This window comes from Vombatus ursinus, unplaced genomic scaffold, assembly GCF_900497805.2.
Source record: "Vombatus ursinus unplaced genomic scaffold, bare-nosed wombat genome assembly UNPS02009994.1, whole genome shotgun sequence".
Classification (NCBI taxonomy): Eukaryota; Metazoa; Chordata; class Mammalia; order Diprotodontia; family Vombatidae; genus Vombatus; species Vombatus ursinus.
The window spans coordinates 5,665,692-5,684,475 of NW_020949772.1; the positions used below are offsets into that span (position 1 = coordinate 5,665,692).

Sequence of the window (18,784 nt, forward strand, 5' to 3'; positions counted from 1 at the left end):
TCAGGGTAACGACTGTATGTCCCAGGGTCCACCTCTCTCAGCCCACTACTGTGGAATGCTCTTCCCTGACAACCTTTTGGGTACAGTGATACCATAATCTTATTTAGCACATGAGACTGTTCAAGCTGGATCACAAATCCGGAGCTTCAAGTGGCATCAATAACAAATGTGCCAACTTCACTGTTAACTGCAATTGTATGGACAGTCTGGCACTTGGATAATCTCAAGGCTCTGCTATTTCATCCACACATGTATTCCTTCTGCTGAAACAGATTACAACCAAGTTGCAGTGGCCAAAAGCATTCACGGTGGGGGGCAGGGGGAAGAGTGCCAGCCCCTGTCCTCAGAGGGGCTGGTCTGCAAGTGACAAGTCTGGTGCCAGGACCTGGGCTTTGGAATCTGTACTCCACTTAACACCACCTCCAAAAGCCTAGGGCCATCTACATGCCACAAGGAGGCACTGCAGTAGGACTTTAGGAATTTAGTACAAAAACCAAAACTTCCTAAACTTTAAGAAAGTGTATACATTCCAGATGGCTAATTTTAAAAGTTATGATCCAGAACATTAAAACAGCATGACGATGAATATAATTTAAACAAAAACTCCATATGGAAGAGGATCACAATTTTCAATGGATAGGGGAGAAACATTCATTCAAAGCTAAAAAGACGAATGGATGAATTAGCTGGATTTACGTTAAGGATCACCAATCAACAGCTTCATGAGGGTTAGTTCTAAATAAATATAAACAGAATGACTAAAAATCAATTTAAAATACTAAATCTAAGTGGGAATTAGATCTTTATTCAGAATTAATCTGAAAGGAAAAAATATAATTATGATGTTTCCATGGCACAGATGTGTATCGATCAGTGGTAAAATATTTTAATATACATTTTGTTATAAAAATATACAAAAGACGACTCGGTACCTTTCCTTCGCTCAATAGAAACAACTTTGGCTGAGTAATGTCAGACAAAAGCTGGTCATTACAGTCCAATCATATCCATAATAGCTTCTAATTCCACACTTGGCAGGAAGGCTCAGCCCCACACCACAGCTTTCATAGTGTGCAGTCACCATCAAGAGTTTATGCAAGAAGAAAAGGACAAAATCCTTTACCAGTTTTTCAGCAATGGAACAAACGATCTGTTGGATGCAACTTTATCCCATTTTCCCTCAATTAAAACACTGAAGAATAAATAGGGAAAAGCTTGGTTTCTCAGTAATATCACAGCTATTGTGAGATCAAACATTTTGTCATATTCAAAACTGGCAAAAACTGAACACTACCAGTGCTAATCATTTTGGAACTGCTCATTAATTATAGTTGGATTTTTTTTTAAAAGGCTTAATTTCAGCTGTTCCAAAATTATATAAACTAGTTACCTTTAGTGAGGGAGTGCTGGATATTTGTCAGATGAACAGAAATAAAGACTATTAAGACAACTTCAATCATAAGCAGTAAACTTCCCTCCACCTCTGCCTAAAAAGTAACAACTATTTTTTTAGAATAAACATTAACATAAAATATAACAAATGACTTACATTTGATCATCATGAAAACAGTCAAAAGAAATTTAAATCTCTAAGACTGATAAGCTTTACAAGATATCCAACATGAGGCAACAATCTAAATGACAGAATTATTTGGCTGTATTATATAAGGCAATGGGGAGGAGGGGAACAACATGTTTCTATTATAAATTCTACTTCAGTGAAATTTAATAACATGATAATTCACCATCATGCTGAGAGCACATGGTTACAGCAGCTGAATTATGCCATGTCATCTTTATTACACTGTGACGAGAGTAGTTTAAATGAAAAAGGAGTAAATTTGGTGCCTGCACCAATGTAGAACTTGTTCTGAAATTCCACCCTGCAGAGATAAAAGAAATGAGACATTAATTCAAGAAGACAACCTCTAATCAGGCGGCAGGGAAGGAAGTAGGAAAAAACCGTCTGTATGGAGCAAAGCCACAACTTTTAAAACACGGCACATCAGAATATAAAGGAAAATAACCCTGAAAGCATCAGAATTCAGAATGATTCGAGGGGTGGTGATGAGTCAGCCACGCCCTCATTAGCATAGGACTGGTGGTACCCAAAGACACTGCTCAGGCCTGCTTAGTGTCTCAGCTAGGGAGAAGAGAGCTTTACCAGCCAGGCGCTTTGGAGAGAGAAGTATTTGGAAAACAACAGCAATGATCAAAAAAAAAAAGCTATAAAATGTTTTTTAAAACATAATAGCTCCTATGTGGAAAGATTTCATTCTACATATGTGTGTATGTGTATGTATATGTGTGTATTTACATACGTATGTGTGTTTGTACGTGTATATAAAAATTACCACCAGTCTGCCTAATATGGAATAGAAACCACCAGTGTTTTGGTAAAAGAGCACAGTTGTGTTTACATATTTATAGCACCTACCACACTGCTGAGTGCTAATTGGACACTGGGTTTAAATACCCCCTAAACATACAGTGTCATTTGATACTCTTAAAAAAGCCCTGTACACATGACTTGAAGGCAAATCTACCTGCTAGCCATGGTCATCTCATCCAACATCCAACCTATGTGCTTAGAGGCCCTTAAAAATGCTTGCTGAATGAAGGGCTAAAAGATGAAGCAGGGGAGAAAGCATTCCAATCATTTTTACATCTATACTATGTCACTTTTCAAAAGAGAAAAACTAGTTTTCCTTTTAGTTTAATTCCAAGTTGTGAACCTCGAGTTTAACCATAAAAACCAACTTAAGTCATCTGACTTAGGTTTGAACAAAATATATATTATGAAAAAAAAAAACACTAAAAGGTGACTAGCATCACCATTATTTTCTGATTCTTTGATCAGATATGCCTAAAAATTCTAATGACCAAAAAAACCAACCAAACCTAATAGAAAAACTCACCAATGCAGCCGTATAGCATGAAGAAATGCGGAAAGGCCTTCCATGACCAAGAGAATGAAGACTGTTAAGACAGCAAAGAACGCTACCAATGGAATGAGCAGCAGAACTCCATAAGTCTTGTCCACACGGAGCCCTACACGCATTATCATTGCCCACAGGACCTCTGATAACTCTAAAAAAAGAAATAATTTTTCACAATTACCTTGGGTTTTGATCACTGAGCCAGCTTGTAGACTTGGGTTTCTCGTAAAGAATCAGTCAGCCATGGAGATAAATGTACCAAGACAAAGTCCCCAAGCAGTAAAAAATGTGTTCAGCCTGCTTTACGTTCTGACTGGGACAGATCTTCTTTGATGAGCAGGTGTTTCTCAAGATCCAGTAAAAGTTCAACGCAATGGGGGAAACACCAGTAAAAGGCTAAGATGCCTGCAGAAGACTTACGTGCATGAGCTAAACTGAGCGCCCAGAGCCTCAGATATGACGCGGTGTTAGAGATGCAGCCCAGACAATATTCAATCGCATGGATTGCTTGAGCCATGAAGAGCTCTCCAAAATTAAACTAGAAGAGATGATGCATATAGAGACATGAGGCTAATTGATCAAAGCCCACCAAATGACTACTCACTCATTTCACATAGCAAGAATTTTTGCTGGTGCTTCTTAATATGGGGTTCCTGAACTTTTTTCTTAATATTTTCATAACTGTATTCTTCTGTCATCCTATATATTTTATTTGATGTCATCCTATATATTATTCTGAGAAGGCTTCTCCAAGCTGCCAAAAGTATATATAATACAAAAAGGCTAAAAACCCCTAGGTTTATGCTATTTTCAAAATTAAATTGAAAATATTTCACTTTTCCCCCCAATAAATAGTAAAAGAGAATCCTTACTCAATGAATTAGCAAATTTAAAAATAAATTTCAGGATAATTGTTAAAGGAATTCTTTGAAATGACTTTACCAATTATTAAATAACATCACATTTCTGAGAAAATCAGAGGCCAATACATCTTCTGAAAATAGTGTTCACAGATTGATCAAGGAGCCCATTTAATACTGAAACCTGTAATATTCAAGAACACATACAGATTCCAACCCCTCTACACCCCAGCAGGTGATCCACATTAGCTACTAGACTTGAAAAAATCCATCACCTACTGGCCCAGCCACTCATGCTGAGCCTCCACTCTTTCTTTAGATGACAGACTATTGCCAAGGGTATAATTAAAGCTTTTCCAGGTATATAGGACCCAGTGAGACGAGGTTGATAGAACAGAGGATCCTCATCACCTCCCCCCCCCCAAAAATATGCATAACACTTAACTAGAGGTTCATTATAATAAACAGGAAGAAATTGTTTTAAAATAATAAAAATTATCAAATTCTTAGGAAATTGATTTGACTACCATACATTATTAAAAGAGTATTCAAAGATACACTTTCTTCTACAGAGTGCCAAATAGTTACTTTTGTCAACATCATCATTGTGAATCTTATATAGTTACAAAAGCAAATTATGCACACTAGCTAAAAAAGATTACCTCCTCTTCTTCTTTACGTCCTTCACCTTCCAAGTGGCTAATTCCCTCCTCCACATTTTGAGACCCCAGCAAACAAACATCTTCCTCACTGTCTTTACGAACCAGTGTATAACCACTCTAAGAAAAAAAGGAAAAGGTCCAGTTTAAGTATCATTATAATCCTAAGAACAGGGAAAAAGTTATGTTCCCTTTGAAGGATCAATTCGGCACTTGGTAGATTAAAAAGAGTCATTAAAAATTATAAAAACAAAACAGAGAGACAGGAATAAAAATAAAGATCACAGAATTTCAGAATCAGAAGGTCCCCCAGAGGCCCTTCCTGTCCAACCATTTCTATATCCAACAATTAGTTATCTAGTCTCTTCTGAAGAAGACTTCCACTACCACCCAAGGCAGCCCCTCCCACAGTGAATAGAGCACCGGGGCTTGCAGTCAGGAAGACCTGAGTTCAAATCCAGCCTCAGACAGTTTAATAGCCTTGTGACCCTGAATAAATAACTTAATCTCTGTTGCCTCAGTTTCATCACAACTGCAAAACCTATCTCACAGGAATATTGTAAGGATCATAGCACAGTGCCTGGCACATAGTAGATGCTTAATAAATCATCCCTTCCTTCCCCTACACTTAAAACAAATGACGACCTTCAAATTCATTATTCATTAATCCAGCCCTTCCTCAAACCCTCTCACCATTACCTTCTGCCCTTTCTCTCTTCTTCTCCCAGGTCACAAAAGAACAATCCCCTGCTATTACTCAATGAAATGAATAGAGATCCCAACCATTCTATCAACCTGTCATTTATCTTATTCCTTCCCACTTCCCTCAGGGCCTCACTCCAGCATCCCCCCCCCCCAGATCTTCAAGCTCTCTCTTGCCACTGTCACCATCCCAAATCTCATACAAATAATGTCCCAATTTGAAAAATCCTAAAGAGCCTTCCTTTGACTCACTGAGCCAATCCAGTCATCTCTCTCTCTCAACCCTTTAACTATACAACTACTTGAAAAGTTGTCCACATCTGGCCCTTTGACTTCCTTATCACCCACTCTCTCCCATTTTAACAACACTCCACTCTCTAACATCATCAATGACCTCATCACCTCATACTACTTCTTACCAAAAGCAAGTTGGAGCCAGGTCTGGAAGTTGTATCATTCATTCATTCACTCACTCATTCATCCATCCAATCATTCATTCAAAAAGCACTTATTAAGTGGCACTGGAGATTCTTTGTAGACAAAAATGAGAATCCCAAATACCTTCAAGGAATTTATGTTCTACTGAGATGAAACAACATGTAGCTAATGAAGTAAATAGAAAATATATTCAAAGTAATTTTGGAAGTGAGGGCACTAGCAACTGGACGAAGAGACCTTTCAGAGACTGTGTCCCTTGAGCTGAGCCTTGAAGACCTCTAAGAGGTGGCAGTCCAGGCACAGGGTACAACCTGGGCAAAGTGAGCCAATCTGGCTGGAATGAGAATGGTGGGTCTAGAAAGGTAGGTGGGAGCAAAAATGATTTTAAATGCAAGAGAAACATGTATTTTATCCTAGAGAGATTAGGAAACCACTGGAGCTTACTGAGCAGGACCTATACTGTAAGAATAACAAGCTGGCAGTTTGTGTGGAGGGTGGCCTGAAGGGGACAGGGGAGACTGGAACCAGGGAGACAATTTGCCATGGCAATAATCCAAGTGAGAAGTGATAAGGAGCTGGAGTTAGGGTGGAAGCCAGGTGAATGGAGAGAAGAGATGGAAAGGAGAGATATCACGTCAACAACTGACAAGACATGGTAACAGATTGTGGAGGGGGGGGAGGTCTGTGACAGAGAGGAAAGAGTCAAGGACGACTCAGAGGTTTTTGACCCAGGAAGATGGTAACGCCCTCAACAAAAATAGGGAGATTAAGAAAAGGAGAGCATCTGGAGGGTTGGAGAAAAGGAAATCAATTTTGTTTTAAGATGTCTACAGGACATATTAGTGAAAATGGCCAATAGGCAGTTAATTGGTGATGTGGAACTGGGGCTCAGGAATGAATGGCTGTAGAGCAATGTGGGAATAATCTACATGGAGATGATAGGTGAATTCATGGAAAGTGATGAGACCATCCAGAGAAAGCACAGAGAGAAGGAAAGAATACTGGCACTTTGGGGACCCTTCCAAGATAGGACACGGACAGCGATGCAGCAAAGGAGACTGAGACAGTGACCAGACAGATACAACAAACCTGAGGCCAATCTCCTGAAAACCTGGGGAGGAAAGCGTTTCCAAGAGGAGGGATGATTAAGAGTCTCAAACATCCCAGAAATGTCAACAAGGATAAGGATTTTTAAAAAGGGTAATTAATGTGGCAATATCCTTTTGGTGTAGAAAGAAATATAAAAATGCTACAGTGAAAGGGAACACCCTTTAAATCAGTCAGTAGTGACTGATTTAGTTTTAGTCTGATTGTAGGATTCAACTCGCTTCTTTTGGAAAAGTTAGCCCTGATGGCTAAGCCAAACTCACAGAGATATTCTCTTAAGTCTAGGTTACCTACAGATTTAGGGAATAGATAGATGGATAAGACTTTATCATTTAGTAGCAGATAATTTAGAGTAAGACCTATATCTTTCTAGGAATAAAATAATCCTAGGAGTATAAGGCTCTTTTTAGAGGCTCAGTTTCCCTTTTCAGCAGCTGGACCAAGGTGGGTTGACTAGAGGGTAAATTCCTCTTTCCAGTCTCAGTAGATAAGCTCCCTGTCTTCTTGAGGTAGAGGGTAAGTCTAAATTAAGTAGTGTAATCTCCTAATGCTGTGTTTCCCTTTTGACAGCTGGAAGGGGGAGGAGGCAGGAGCAGTGCGTGACTGCTCCTACAAACCACAAGTTCCTCTTTCTCCCCCTTAAAGAAAGATTTCTGCTAACAAAATGTTCCAGGTGCAGGGCAGAGATTCCTAAGGCAATCCCACTTTTGCAGATACAGAATGAATTTGAGTTAAGAAAGCCGGGGAGAAGCAAACCAATCAGACGGACCAGCCTTGTCTAACTGAATTATGTTCAAAACAAGTTTCCCTAGGGATGCTGTGATTTTTTTTTATTTCTCTTCTCTGTTATAAAAATAAGTGCTGTAAATCACTCCTTTGTCACTAATCACTGAGGGATTAGCTGACCTGACTTAACTGTAACATGGTAACTATTACCATTAAATCATTGCTTATTCAGAAACTGTACTTCAGATTTGTTTTCTGTTTCAGATAATTAATTTTAACAACAGAGAAGACATAGGCTGGGAATTTAAGGTAAACATCATAGAGTCAAAATGTGAGAAAAGGTGGTAAAGACTTCAGTCGACCGAACCTTTTGTGCAGTGAATGTTCCACCATTACCCCCCCCTCCTTGGAAACCATAACAACAGGGAACAAAGCCTCTGTCTCCCAGTGGTCAGATGTGGAGGGCAAGAAGAACTGAACAGTGACAGTAACACTATACTTGTATTTCTTTCAGCACCAAGTAATAACATAAAAAAAAAAATCACAAGATCAGGCTGGTCTCTCTAGGAGCAGAAGGAGAAAAACGAAAATGATGGGATGCCACCTCCCTAATCTCCAAGTTATCTGGAATTAATTATGCCCTGAAAGAACAGAAAAGCTTCAATGGGAAAAAACAAAGAGGCAAATATCAAGGGAGAAGAATGTGAGCCAGGGAAGAAGGACCACTGCACCCTCAGGGTGGGGCTGGACCCTGAAGGGCTGCTCAATCCCAAATCACAAAACCATGTCTACTGAGTTAGTTACAAAATGTATGTCTTCACTATCTCCACTGATTAGGACCCTCAAGGACTTTAGCCACAACAGCAGGAGATATGAGACAACAGCGAGGGATTTTTGCAGATGGGACATGTTTGTAGACAGGAGGGAAGCAGCCAGTAGACAGGGAGAAGTGGAAATAAGGGACAGAGTGGGATGACAGAGGTGGCAAATCTGCTAGAGCAGATGGATGATCCCCTGTGCATGTGGAAGGCTTTGCCTTAGCAAGAAGGGTCACCTCTGCCTGTGAGACAAGGGTGAAGGAGAAGAGAGTGGCAGAAAGCATCTCGCTTATGGGAGAAAAGGCAGATAGTGTGGAACGGCCTAGACAAGCTTGTCAGCTGAGAGGGTTGGGGAAGGGGGTACCATGGGAAGTCTGAGGAGAGATGGAATGATTTGGGGTCTTTACATGGTGAGTGGGACAGTGAATCAATCAGAGGCAACACTGGCAATCCTGCTAACTACTACTCACTTCTGGAGGTGCAATTAATTGCCATGGGGACAAATGACCCTGCTAGAACTCACCTAGAAAGCATCTGTCGGGAATGTGAAATCTTTGGCCGGAAATTGAAAACCTCAGGGACACAAGAGGCATTTCTTCAATGCTCCACACTGATCCCAGCCCTGCTACTTATACACGTGCACACTGGGGCAGCTAGGTGGCGCAGTGGATAGAGCACTGGCCCTGAAGTCAGGAGGACCTGAGTTCAAATCTGGCCTCAGACACTTAGCTGTGTGACCCTGGGCAAGTCACTTAACCCCAATTGCCAAGAAAACAAACAAACCAAAAAAAAAAAAACAAAACAGAACAAAATAAAACAAAAAAACCAAAAACGTGCACAAATCACCTTACCTCTCTGGGCCTCCATTCCCTCATCTGGACCAGTTGGTTGCTAAGACTGTCCGACTCTAAAGCTGTAACATGTAGGACCTCCTAATTTCGAAGATCAATGTAGCTTTGTTGGGTCTTTCCTGACTCAGCTGAGGTTCTTGGCCCTGCTGACCAGCCCACCCTTCCTGCATGATGTCTCCTCTGGCTTCAGAAGCATGATGCTCCCTGGTTCTCCTCCTACGCTCCACACATCCCAGTCCCTTCAAAGCGATGCTCCCCAGGACTCTGCTTCTGCCTCATTCTCTTGTTTCACCTTTCTCCTTGGACGCCATGACCACGCTAATCTTCCACTACCACCTCTATGCAGATGGCTTCCAAGTCTATCTCACAGGTACAGCCCTAAGTGCCTTCTGAGCTCAACCCACACCACCGAGCTCCTCCAGGACATCTCCACCTGGATAATCCATCAGAACCTTAAGCAATAAAACTGAATGGAAGCCAGCAGGCACCACATGCAGTGATAAAATCTAATAGCCACATACCTTGTGCATTCCAAATAATCGACCTCCATTGTGTAGCCAAAGCAGATAAAGAGGTTTTCCCAAGAATAGTACAGGAACAGAAACTGCTGCCACAACTAATAAAAACCTCTGGACATGACTCTATCAAGGCAAGAGGTAAAGTGAAGGGAAAAAAATCAACAAGGCTAGAACAGGCTAAAAAAATTAATGTTTTGCAAAACTGTAAGTAAAATAGCCACTTTCCTCCTTTAATCTGTACACTTGAAATAGTAACTTACAGTGTATTCACTTATTCAACAGGACATTCAAGAAAATCAATACATTGCAAAATATATTCAAATGAGCTAGTTTTTTTCTTTTCCAAAATTCATAATATTCATTATTTAGATACAATCACCTGGTCTAATGAACTATCTCTCTTCCTGTTTTGTTACAGAGACTTGGAGTTAAGACTTATTGTACATCTCAAGCTTCTTCCTCTTTAAGACAGAATCAGACCAGACCAAGGAAAATGTAACCAAGATGAAATACCATGCTGCAGTGGGTTTGGGAAAAATGTAATTCTAATTAAAATTAGACCTTGAAACAGTAATTTCTGGCAAGAGGTAGGGTAGAGAGGAAGAATTACATCATCAATAAAACTTTTTTTAAAAAATAACTTCTTTAAGAATGTACAGAAAAGGTTTAGGGGGAAAATCTGTGTGGTACAGGAAACACTTATGCATCATTGACTCAGACCTTTAAAAAATATAATCGTTACATTTGGAAGACGTCAAATGATAATATATTAATTGAATTTTACATCTATACAGTTAAGAAAATGAAAAACTTTTCAAGGCTAAAAGAAAACCATAAGGAAAAGGAGCTGGATTCTTAGATGCTAAAACAGTATTACTCTACCCCTCCAAGGATCTGTGATTTCATCAGGGTAGGTAATGCCCTCCCCTGATACAGAATGCAAATCATTAGCAGATGGTCTTCATGATCAAGAAATGCATCCCTCTGGGTAACTGGGTACTGAGCCTCTCCACATTAGCCAACTTGAGTTGGTCTACAGATGATAAACACACAATCTGTCAGGCTTAGGCTTGAAGCCTTCCCAGGCCAAAGGGAGCTAAGCTAGCAGAGGTTATGCTCTGTTGGCAAAGCCTTAGAGAATCCAAGACCACTCCAATGTAGGTTAAGAGGCATGAGAGTATGATATGGGTAAAAAACTGGGAAAAAAAAAAACTCAAGAAAAAATATTTGTGCTTATTAACATCAATGATCAGTTCCCTTTTTAAAAACTCAAAGAATTAAAGCTGGTGATTCTGCTCAACAGTCTCTTATGGTGACTGATATTTTTAATGCTCTCCAATGCTTCTCACTGTCTGGGTTCCACAAGTGCACAGTATTTCTTAAATGTCACACTGCAGCATCACAACCCCCAACATGCCTGTCTTCTCAGGCTTCACATAGCATTTTGCTCCTCTCTTGTGCTCTCACCACATTCTATTCTGAATTAAATCTATATACTTGTGTGTGTAGCTTATCTACTGCTGCACTGTACCGTTTTCCCCTCCTCCACCTAGACAATAAACTCTATAAAGAGAAGGGCCATGTCTTAATTATCTGTGTCTGCCTCCGTTGGTACCCAAAATGGCACTTTATACAGAAAGAGGTTTTATCTTTCTCTTGAACCATGTCTGAGTGTGAAACCTCTGCTGGTTCCACTTTCAGTGCGTGTAGTTCATTAGTTCAGTCTGTGGTTATACATAAAACACTGGTGCGACTGTCTGAGGAGGAGAAGAGCAATTTCTGTGCTGGCCAAAAGTACTAAGAGTAGTCTCCCACCTGTCCTTGATAAAGTCCACTTGCTGCCCCACCACCTGGGGATAAAAACATGTTGATAAATTCAATTAAAATGCTGGGTGCGAGCTTAGAATTTGCCGCTGAGTAAGTGAGCCACTTGTAGACAATCATGAATATCAGGTATCCAAAGATGGAGAGCATGAACAGGAGTTCTGGGAGGCATACCAAGTAAATATTGAACTTCTTCTTGAAATGCCTAAAAAAAAGGAGCCACCAATTACCAATACGACAAGACTAACTACCAACTAAAGACAAGATCGAACTAAAAGACAACAGAGAGAATATCAAGTCTGTGTCTTTTAAATTCTTTGTAGCCGGAGAGGAAAAAAAAAAGCCCAACACATTTGGTTAATGTCATGTGTCTCAGACAGTGGTGCCAATGTTTTAAGTACAACCACAAACTGAACTAACAAGCTATTCGTGCTGAGAGTGGAACCAGTGGAGGTTTCACTATCAGATATGATTCAAGAAAAAGATAAATCCTCTCATGTTAAGTTAGAATAATGGACCAGGGGATCTAGAGCAAAGATATCAAACTCCCAGCCGGCAAACTGCCAGCAACTGCCAACCAGATCAAAATGTAATTGGGAAATACTTAACAAAATAACTAAAAATTCAATACCACACAGATAACATCGTGTGATAAGTCAACATGCCTCCTACCAGGCTCCATTTCTATTTGAATTTGATACCAATGATACAGAACTATTTCATCAAGTTACCTTGCTTGGCATGCAAACTTCTTGAAAACCAACAAAACTATTTTTAAAATTACTTTCTTTAAAAAGAACAAACAAGCTATAAGACAATCATCTTATCTTTGAAGTCATTCCTAAGGGAAGCACAGAATGCTTACAATACACCTGGCTGCCTTTTGTCCAAAACACCCCTTGAGAAGCAAAGACAAGTCACAGACACCCAACTTCCAAATGCATCTTCTACATTTTATACTTACAAGTGATTAAAGATTCCAAGAACAACTCCAAAAGTCATGTGGGTAACTCCAAAAATCACAGACATTTTCATTTTGAAAGAGTTTAAAAAACTGAGACGATTTGTGGCCAAGTTCCAAATCTGAAACCAAGATAAAAACAAACACTCCATTCCTTTTTCTTGCCAAGAGCAGACAAGTGAAACCAAAGTGGGGGAAAGGGATAGTCTGGCTTAAAAAAACAACAACAAAAAAACCCCACATAACTTTCTAGCTGAAAGTTCAGGGCTTATACCTTAATTCCTGCATTCTTTTCCTTGAAAAAGGTTACAGATCATTAATCACGCCAGGTCCTAAAATACTATCATCAGGAGCATGCTAATATCTTAGTAGGAGAAGGAGGGAAAAAGTATTTTCAAGCTTCATCATTATAGTCACAATTTTTGCTAAAACACTGTATTATACATATTATATACAGAATGTTTAAGAAGTGAAACTGAGTAAAACCCAATATCATATGAGTGATGAGCTTAGAAACTGAGATTGGGTATTTTCTCCCTCAGTTAATCTATATGCACCCATATCCTCCGTAACTATTTTGATTTGTTTCCCTCTTTTTAAAGTGTAAACTCATTCCTCAGGTGCTAAGAATCTTAACTCCCTAGGAAAAGACTGAATGGTAATAGAATAAGCCTTTATACATAGTAGGTACTGAATAAATGCTTAGCTAAATGAGTACAATTTCTACCAGGAAGCCATGCCATTAAAAGATTCAGTTCTCCATAAGGAAAAAACCAAAACTTTGAGGCATTTTATACCTACCCATTAAAATAACATTTTGAAAGTTTTCCTACCTAAAATGACTTCCTAAATAAGCATTACGCTGGTCTCTAATGTCTCTTCCTGCTCTAAAATTCTAGGATTTCTTTCAAGATTAGGGGATAGAAGGTAATTCACATCTACAGAAAAACAAATGTTAAAAACAAAAACAAAAACAAACAAAAAAAACAACATACATTTTGCTGTTGCCAATCTGAAAGTATGTTATTTTCTGACCATTAAGTGAGAAAAAACCTGACCTCATGGGGCTAGTTTTCTCTTCTAAACCATCCCGAAGGCTCAAAAATTTCATATTCTACAGTATTCCATGGCACTTAAATGGAAAGCTTAAGTGATTCACAGCTTCATCCACAAATCCACTTGACTCAGTAGTGTAAGGAATGCCAAATCTTAGTAAAATGAGGCAGAAAGAACAGTTTTTTTTCCCCCAAAAAAATTATTTTCCCCACCTTACAAGGAATTCTTAAAATTTAACACAAAACAGTATTAACATTGCAAGTTGGTGGCCATTCCATGGGATAATACAGTGCAAAAAAGAGGGGGGAAAAGGCACTAACCGGATCTATGCCAAAAGGATAAGCACCTTGGAACACATCAGGAGTATCTGGATCCAACTGAAGAAATGCATTGGCCTTTATATCATTGTCACTGCAGCAAAACAAACACAGCAATAAAGCTTAAAACAAAAAACAAAAACAAAATAAACCAGAAGGCAGAGGGCCTTATCATCTTTCTGTCTTCAGGCCTCAGAAGGAAGTTGGAATGGGAAGATGCAGATAAATCTAGGCAAAGGAATCTGACTTTGGAAATGGGTGGGGTCAACAGAGACAAAGGGGAGAAGGGTGGAGAAAAGGAAGAGGGGGCTCCCTGAGTAGCTTGGGGATGGTATTTAACATTATATACGTCCCTTAAGGAGGATCAAAGTTGTTCTAGGCCTGGTGCACTTCCTTCTGTGAACCACACATCAGGTGGTGAATAAAAGTCTGCCAAAAGCTTGTATTCTGAAATGTCTGAATTATGCTACAGCCCCAGGGAAAGGAACAAGGATGTTTTGAGGGAGGTAACTGAAATAGGCAGCCTGCATGTTTCTCAAAATTTAACAGCCATTTGATAATAAAACTAAGGCACTTACTCCCAATGAACTGAAGTATTGGTGTCATCCTGAGTAGATCTAAACATCGCCGACACATTCCATCCGGAGCCAAACAGGTTAACTGATTTTGAAAAACAATCATTGTAGATGAGGCCTGTGTATACTGAGAACAATCCCATCAGCAAAATGACATAGCGACCATCAAAGAACATCTTCATGATCTGTAAATAGGTAAAAATTAGTTGTAAATTGCATAAAGGCAAAATTATTATTATTGTGATTCTTATGAATCCTACTTTTCTCATCTTTTTGAACTTGAATAGCACTCAGATAGAAATGGCACCATGCTACTATTAATCTTTTCTATTGAATGCTGTGCAGACGACTGCCCAGTGGATAAAAACCCTGCTTTTTCTCGTTGAATCCATGGAAGCTCATTGTCTATGGGCCCAGCCAAAGCACACTCAGTACAACTCCAGGTGCCTGTTCCCACATGGTTTTTATTTGCTTTTTTAGGTTCCTAAACTTTGAAAGCTTTTCAATCCATGAAGCCTGGTGATTATGAGCGCCTGTTTGATGAGATAGTTAAAATGTTGCTCCCAAATTTTTATGGATCAGTGTTCTGTCTAGGTGATTTTGCTGATAGTTTATTCTGCAGGATATTTTGAGGTCTATCTCTGTAGTATGAAGATTTGTCATCCATTTGTTTAGGTAAGACAATGATCCAGAAACCAACTGCAAAATTTTTATAGCCTAGAGTAATGTGTTATACAATTGCTACTGTTTCCTTGCATGATTTGAGTTACTTGGGACTCAAATTCCTCATGAGGACAGCTAGGTAGTGCAGTGGATAGAGCAGCGGGCCTAGAGTCAGGAAGACCTGAGTTCAAATCTTGCCTCAGACACTTCAGTGACCCTGGGCAAGTCACTTAACCTTGTTTGCCTCAGTTTCCTGATCTGTAAAACGAGCTGGAAAAGGAAAGGGCAAAACCACTCCAGTATCTTTGCCAAGAAAACTCCAAATGGAATCACAAAGAGTCAGACATGACTGAAATGACTGAACAACAACAAAAATTCCTCATGCATGGAAATGTCACTTATGTAAGAAAAATAAATATTCTACAAGTGGTTGAATTTCTAAGCTCTCTTGGAAATAAGTTTATCTTCATGAGATAGTGCAAAGAACACCAGGCCTGCTGTCAGAAAGTCCAGCTAGAAGTCTGGGCTTCATACTTCCTAATCTCAAGTCCTTGGTCAAATCATCTAATCTATGATTCAATTTAGAAGAATACTTGCACTATAAAATAAGGTAATGAATAAAAGTCACTTCAGAAACTTAAAGTACCATATAAATGTCAATTATTATTATGACCTTTTATCAGCTCAACAGGTTGCTGATGTTTTGTAATCCCTATAGTGCTAATAAATGTAAGCTATTGTAATTAAGCAATCGGTATCCAAGCAATGGAAATCTATTCCAATTACCTCTGTCCACCATTGTTGGAATTTTGAACTGCTGTCAGCAATCCCGTACCGTGGCTTGGAGGGGAACCTAAGGTTCTCAAAGGCTATGCCTCTAAAGCATGAGCTCTGCTGGGTTCTAGCAAACTAGAAGGCACTGGAGTAGGAACCTGGCAACAGAACTCTGTCCAAGAAGGTTGGCCAATCATGACGGAAAGAACTATGAAGTTTGAATGTAGATCGAAGCATACTATTTGCTATTTTTTTTCTTCTGTTGTGTTTTGTTTCCTCTTTCTGGTGGTTCCTCCTATTGGTTCTAATTCTTACTTACAACATCACTAATGTGAAAATATGTTTAATAGGAATGTATATGTATGGCCTATACCAGACTGCGCACCATCTTGGGGAGGGAGGTGGAGAAAAATTTTAAACTCAAAAGCTTATGGAAGTGATTGTTGATAATTCAAAAATACATTAATTTATATATATATATATATATATATATAAAAGAAAGTTGGACAACAAGTGATGAATTCTGGGACCATCTCATGAAATGATCTACCAAGGTGTCTGAGAGCTGCAATCTCCACGAAGAGAATACTGACACTGATGAAAATATACAGAGTCTGTATAGGACTCAGTAGGAAGCACTACCAGACTTTAGAAGAGGGGAAGCAACCTGCACTCCAGGATCTAGAGAACAGCAGAGAATCTACCACAGGGTTCAGCCTGTGATCCTGATGGCAGGGATCAGATCTGGCCTCTAACTCAGGCATAAGTTACACCCTAAAAAAACACATAAACTTTGGGACCAGGGATAAAGATATAATAGATCTGAGTCCTAAGAAGACGGATCTAAATCAGAGTCAAACACTAAGTCAAAGCTGCAAACTCTAGTGGGCCCTGCAGCAGCACATACTAGCCAGCCTCCACAGCTCTGGGAATGACTCAAGTAATCTGATCTGAATAACAGAAAACATTTCTGTAGCACTTTAAAGTCTGCAAAGCATCATCTGAACCTTACAACAACACTGTGATGTCAAGTGCTGCTGTTATCTCCATTTTACAGATGAGGAAAATGAGGCTAAGAGAAGTCAGGTGACTTGCTCCCCACTACAAAGCTAATAAGTATGTGAGGCAGGATGAAAACCTAGGGAGGTCTACCAGCCTCCAGGTGCAGTCATGATGCCGACTCACTGTCTCAAGTCAGTAAGTGACTGTAGCGAGCAAAGCACTTTTTAAGCATCTAGGTAATTGTGGGCGAGAAAGCAGTCTGGCAGCAATGAGGCAGAGACCAACATCTCCTAACACATACCAAGATAAGTTTAAAATGGGCCCTTGAGGGGCAGCTAGATGGCACGGTGGATAGAGCACCGGCCCTAGATTCAGGAAGACCTGAGTTCAAATCTGGCCTCAGACACTTGACACTGACTAGCTGTATGACCCTGGGCAAGTCACTTCACCCCATTGCCTCACAAAAAAAAAATAACTAAAATAAAATAAAATAAAATGGGCAGTTGATTTAGCCCTAATGAGTTGTACCATCAGCAAATTAGGGGGGAGCATAAAAGAAATTACCTGTCAGATCTACAGATAGGGGAAGAGTTTATGACCAAGCAAGTGACAGAGATATTCACAGACAGTAAAACAGATAATTTTGATTATGTAAAATTTAAAAGTTCTTGTACAAGTAAAAGCAATACAGCTTAAAATTAGAAGAAAAGTAGAAAACTGGGGGGGAAATCTTTGTAGTGAGTTTCTCTGCTAAAGATCTCATTATTAAAACATACACAGAACTGAGTCAAATTGACAAGAATAAGAGCCTTTCTCCAAAAGTTAACGTTTAAAGGAAGTGAACAGGCAGTTTTCAAAGAAAGAAATCCAAGTTACCAATAGCCATGTGAAAAAAAGCTCTAAGTCATTAAAAATTAGAAAAATGCAAATTAAAATAATTGTGAGGTATACCCCACAAACATTAGACTGAGAAAAGATGGCAAAGAAGCAAAACAACATGCTAGAGGGCATGTGGGAAAACAGGTACACTAACTCTCTGTTAGTGGAGATGGGGCCTAACTCAATCATTCCAGAAAGCAATTTGGAACTAGAAGTTATTAAACTGCGCATACTCTTTGACCAAGTCATAACACTAGCAGGTCGATACCCCAAAGAGATCAAGGAAAGAGGAAAAGATGCAAAGATATAATAGATACAGAAGTATTTATAGCAGTTCTTTTTGTCATAGCAAAGAACTGGAAAACGAAGGAATGCCCATCTATTGGGGAGTGACTGAACAAGTTATGGTACAGGAATGTGATGGAATACTATTATACTACAAGAAATGCTAAGAGGATGATTTCAGAAACCTGGGACTTGTATGAACTGATGCAAAATGGAGTGATCAGAACCAGGAGAACAATTTACACAGTTAAAGCAACATTGCAAAGTCAATCAACTTTGAAAAACTTGGTAACTTTGATCAACACAATGACTCACCACAACTGCAAAGGACTCTTAATAAAACATGCTGCCCACCTCCAGAAAGAAAGCTGATGGAGTCAAGAATGCAGATTGAAGCATACTTTCTTCTCTCTATCTCTTCCTCCTCCTCTCTCTCTGATATGGCTAATATGGAAATTTGTTTTGCGTGACTATACATGTTTGTAATGGGTCTTGAGGTCTGCCTTCTCAATGGGTGGGGGAGAGGAAGGAAGAGAATTTGGAACTAAAAATAATGTAAAACTGAATGAAAAAAAAAAGACCTGTTCCTTTGTATTTATAACAAGCAGAATGCAATGACTCCATGTGTGTCCCAAGGGTCTTCTTTTTTTCTCTTTACCTCATCTTGCGAATGCCTCAGTCTGGGATGGTTTTCATTCAACACCAACAGAAGGGCAAACAAGAACATGAGAAAGCCGTGCCCAAAGTCTCCAAACATCACAGCAAATAAAAAGGGAAATGTGATGATGGTGTAGAGAGCTGCAAAAGAAAGAAAATCTATTTGTTTGACA

At 39.4% G+C, this 18,784-nt stretch overlaps 1 protein-coding gene across 1 annotated transcript in view; it reads right to left on the reverse strand.

Moving 5' to 3' along the window:
* Nucleotides 1-769: 769 nt before the first annotated feature.
* Nucleotides 770-18,784, reverse strand: part of LOC114036811 — an 85,405-nt gene continuing 67,390 nt past the window's right edge. The window contains exons 33-42 of the mRNA XM_027853516.1: nucleotides 18,613-18,752; nucleotides 14,355-14,536; nucleotides 13,780-13,870; nucleotides 12,407-12,525; nucleotides 11,434-11,647; nucleotides 9,622-9,741; nucleotides 4,462-4,578; nucleotides 3,360-3,477; nucleotides 2,919-3,090; nucleotides 770-1,883 (exon numbers count right to left, since the gene is read on the reverse strand). Coding sequence (XP_027709317.1) covers nucleotides 1,781-1,883; nucleotides 2,919-3,090; nucleotides 3,360-3,477; nucleotides 4,462-4,578; nucleotides 9,622-9,741; nucleotides 11,434-11,647; nucleotides 12,407-12,525; nucleotides 13,780-13,870; nucleotides 14,355-14,536; nucleotides 18,613-18,752 — 1,376 coding nt within the window. The 3' untranslated portion in view covers nucleotides 770-1,780. The remainder of the gene's footprint in view (nucleotides 1,884-2,918; nucleotides 3,091-3,359; nucleotides 3,478-4,461; nucleotides 4,579-9,621; nucleotides 9,742-11,433; nucleotides 11,648-12,406; nucleotides 12,526-13,779; nucleotides 13,871-14,354; nucleotides 14,537-18,612; nucleotides 18,753-18,784) is intronic.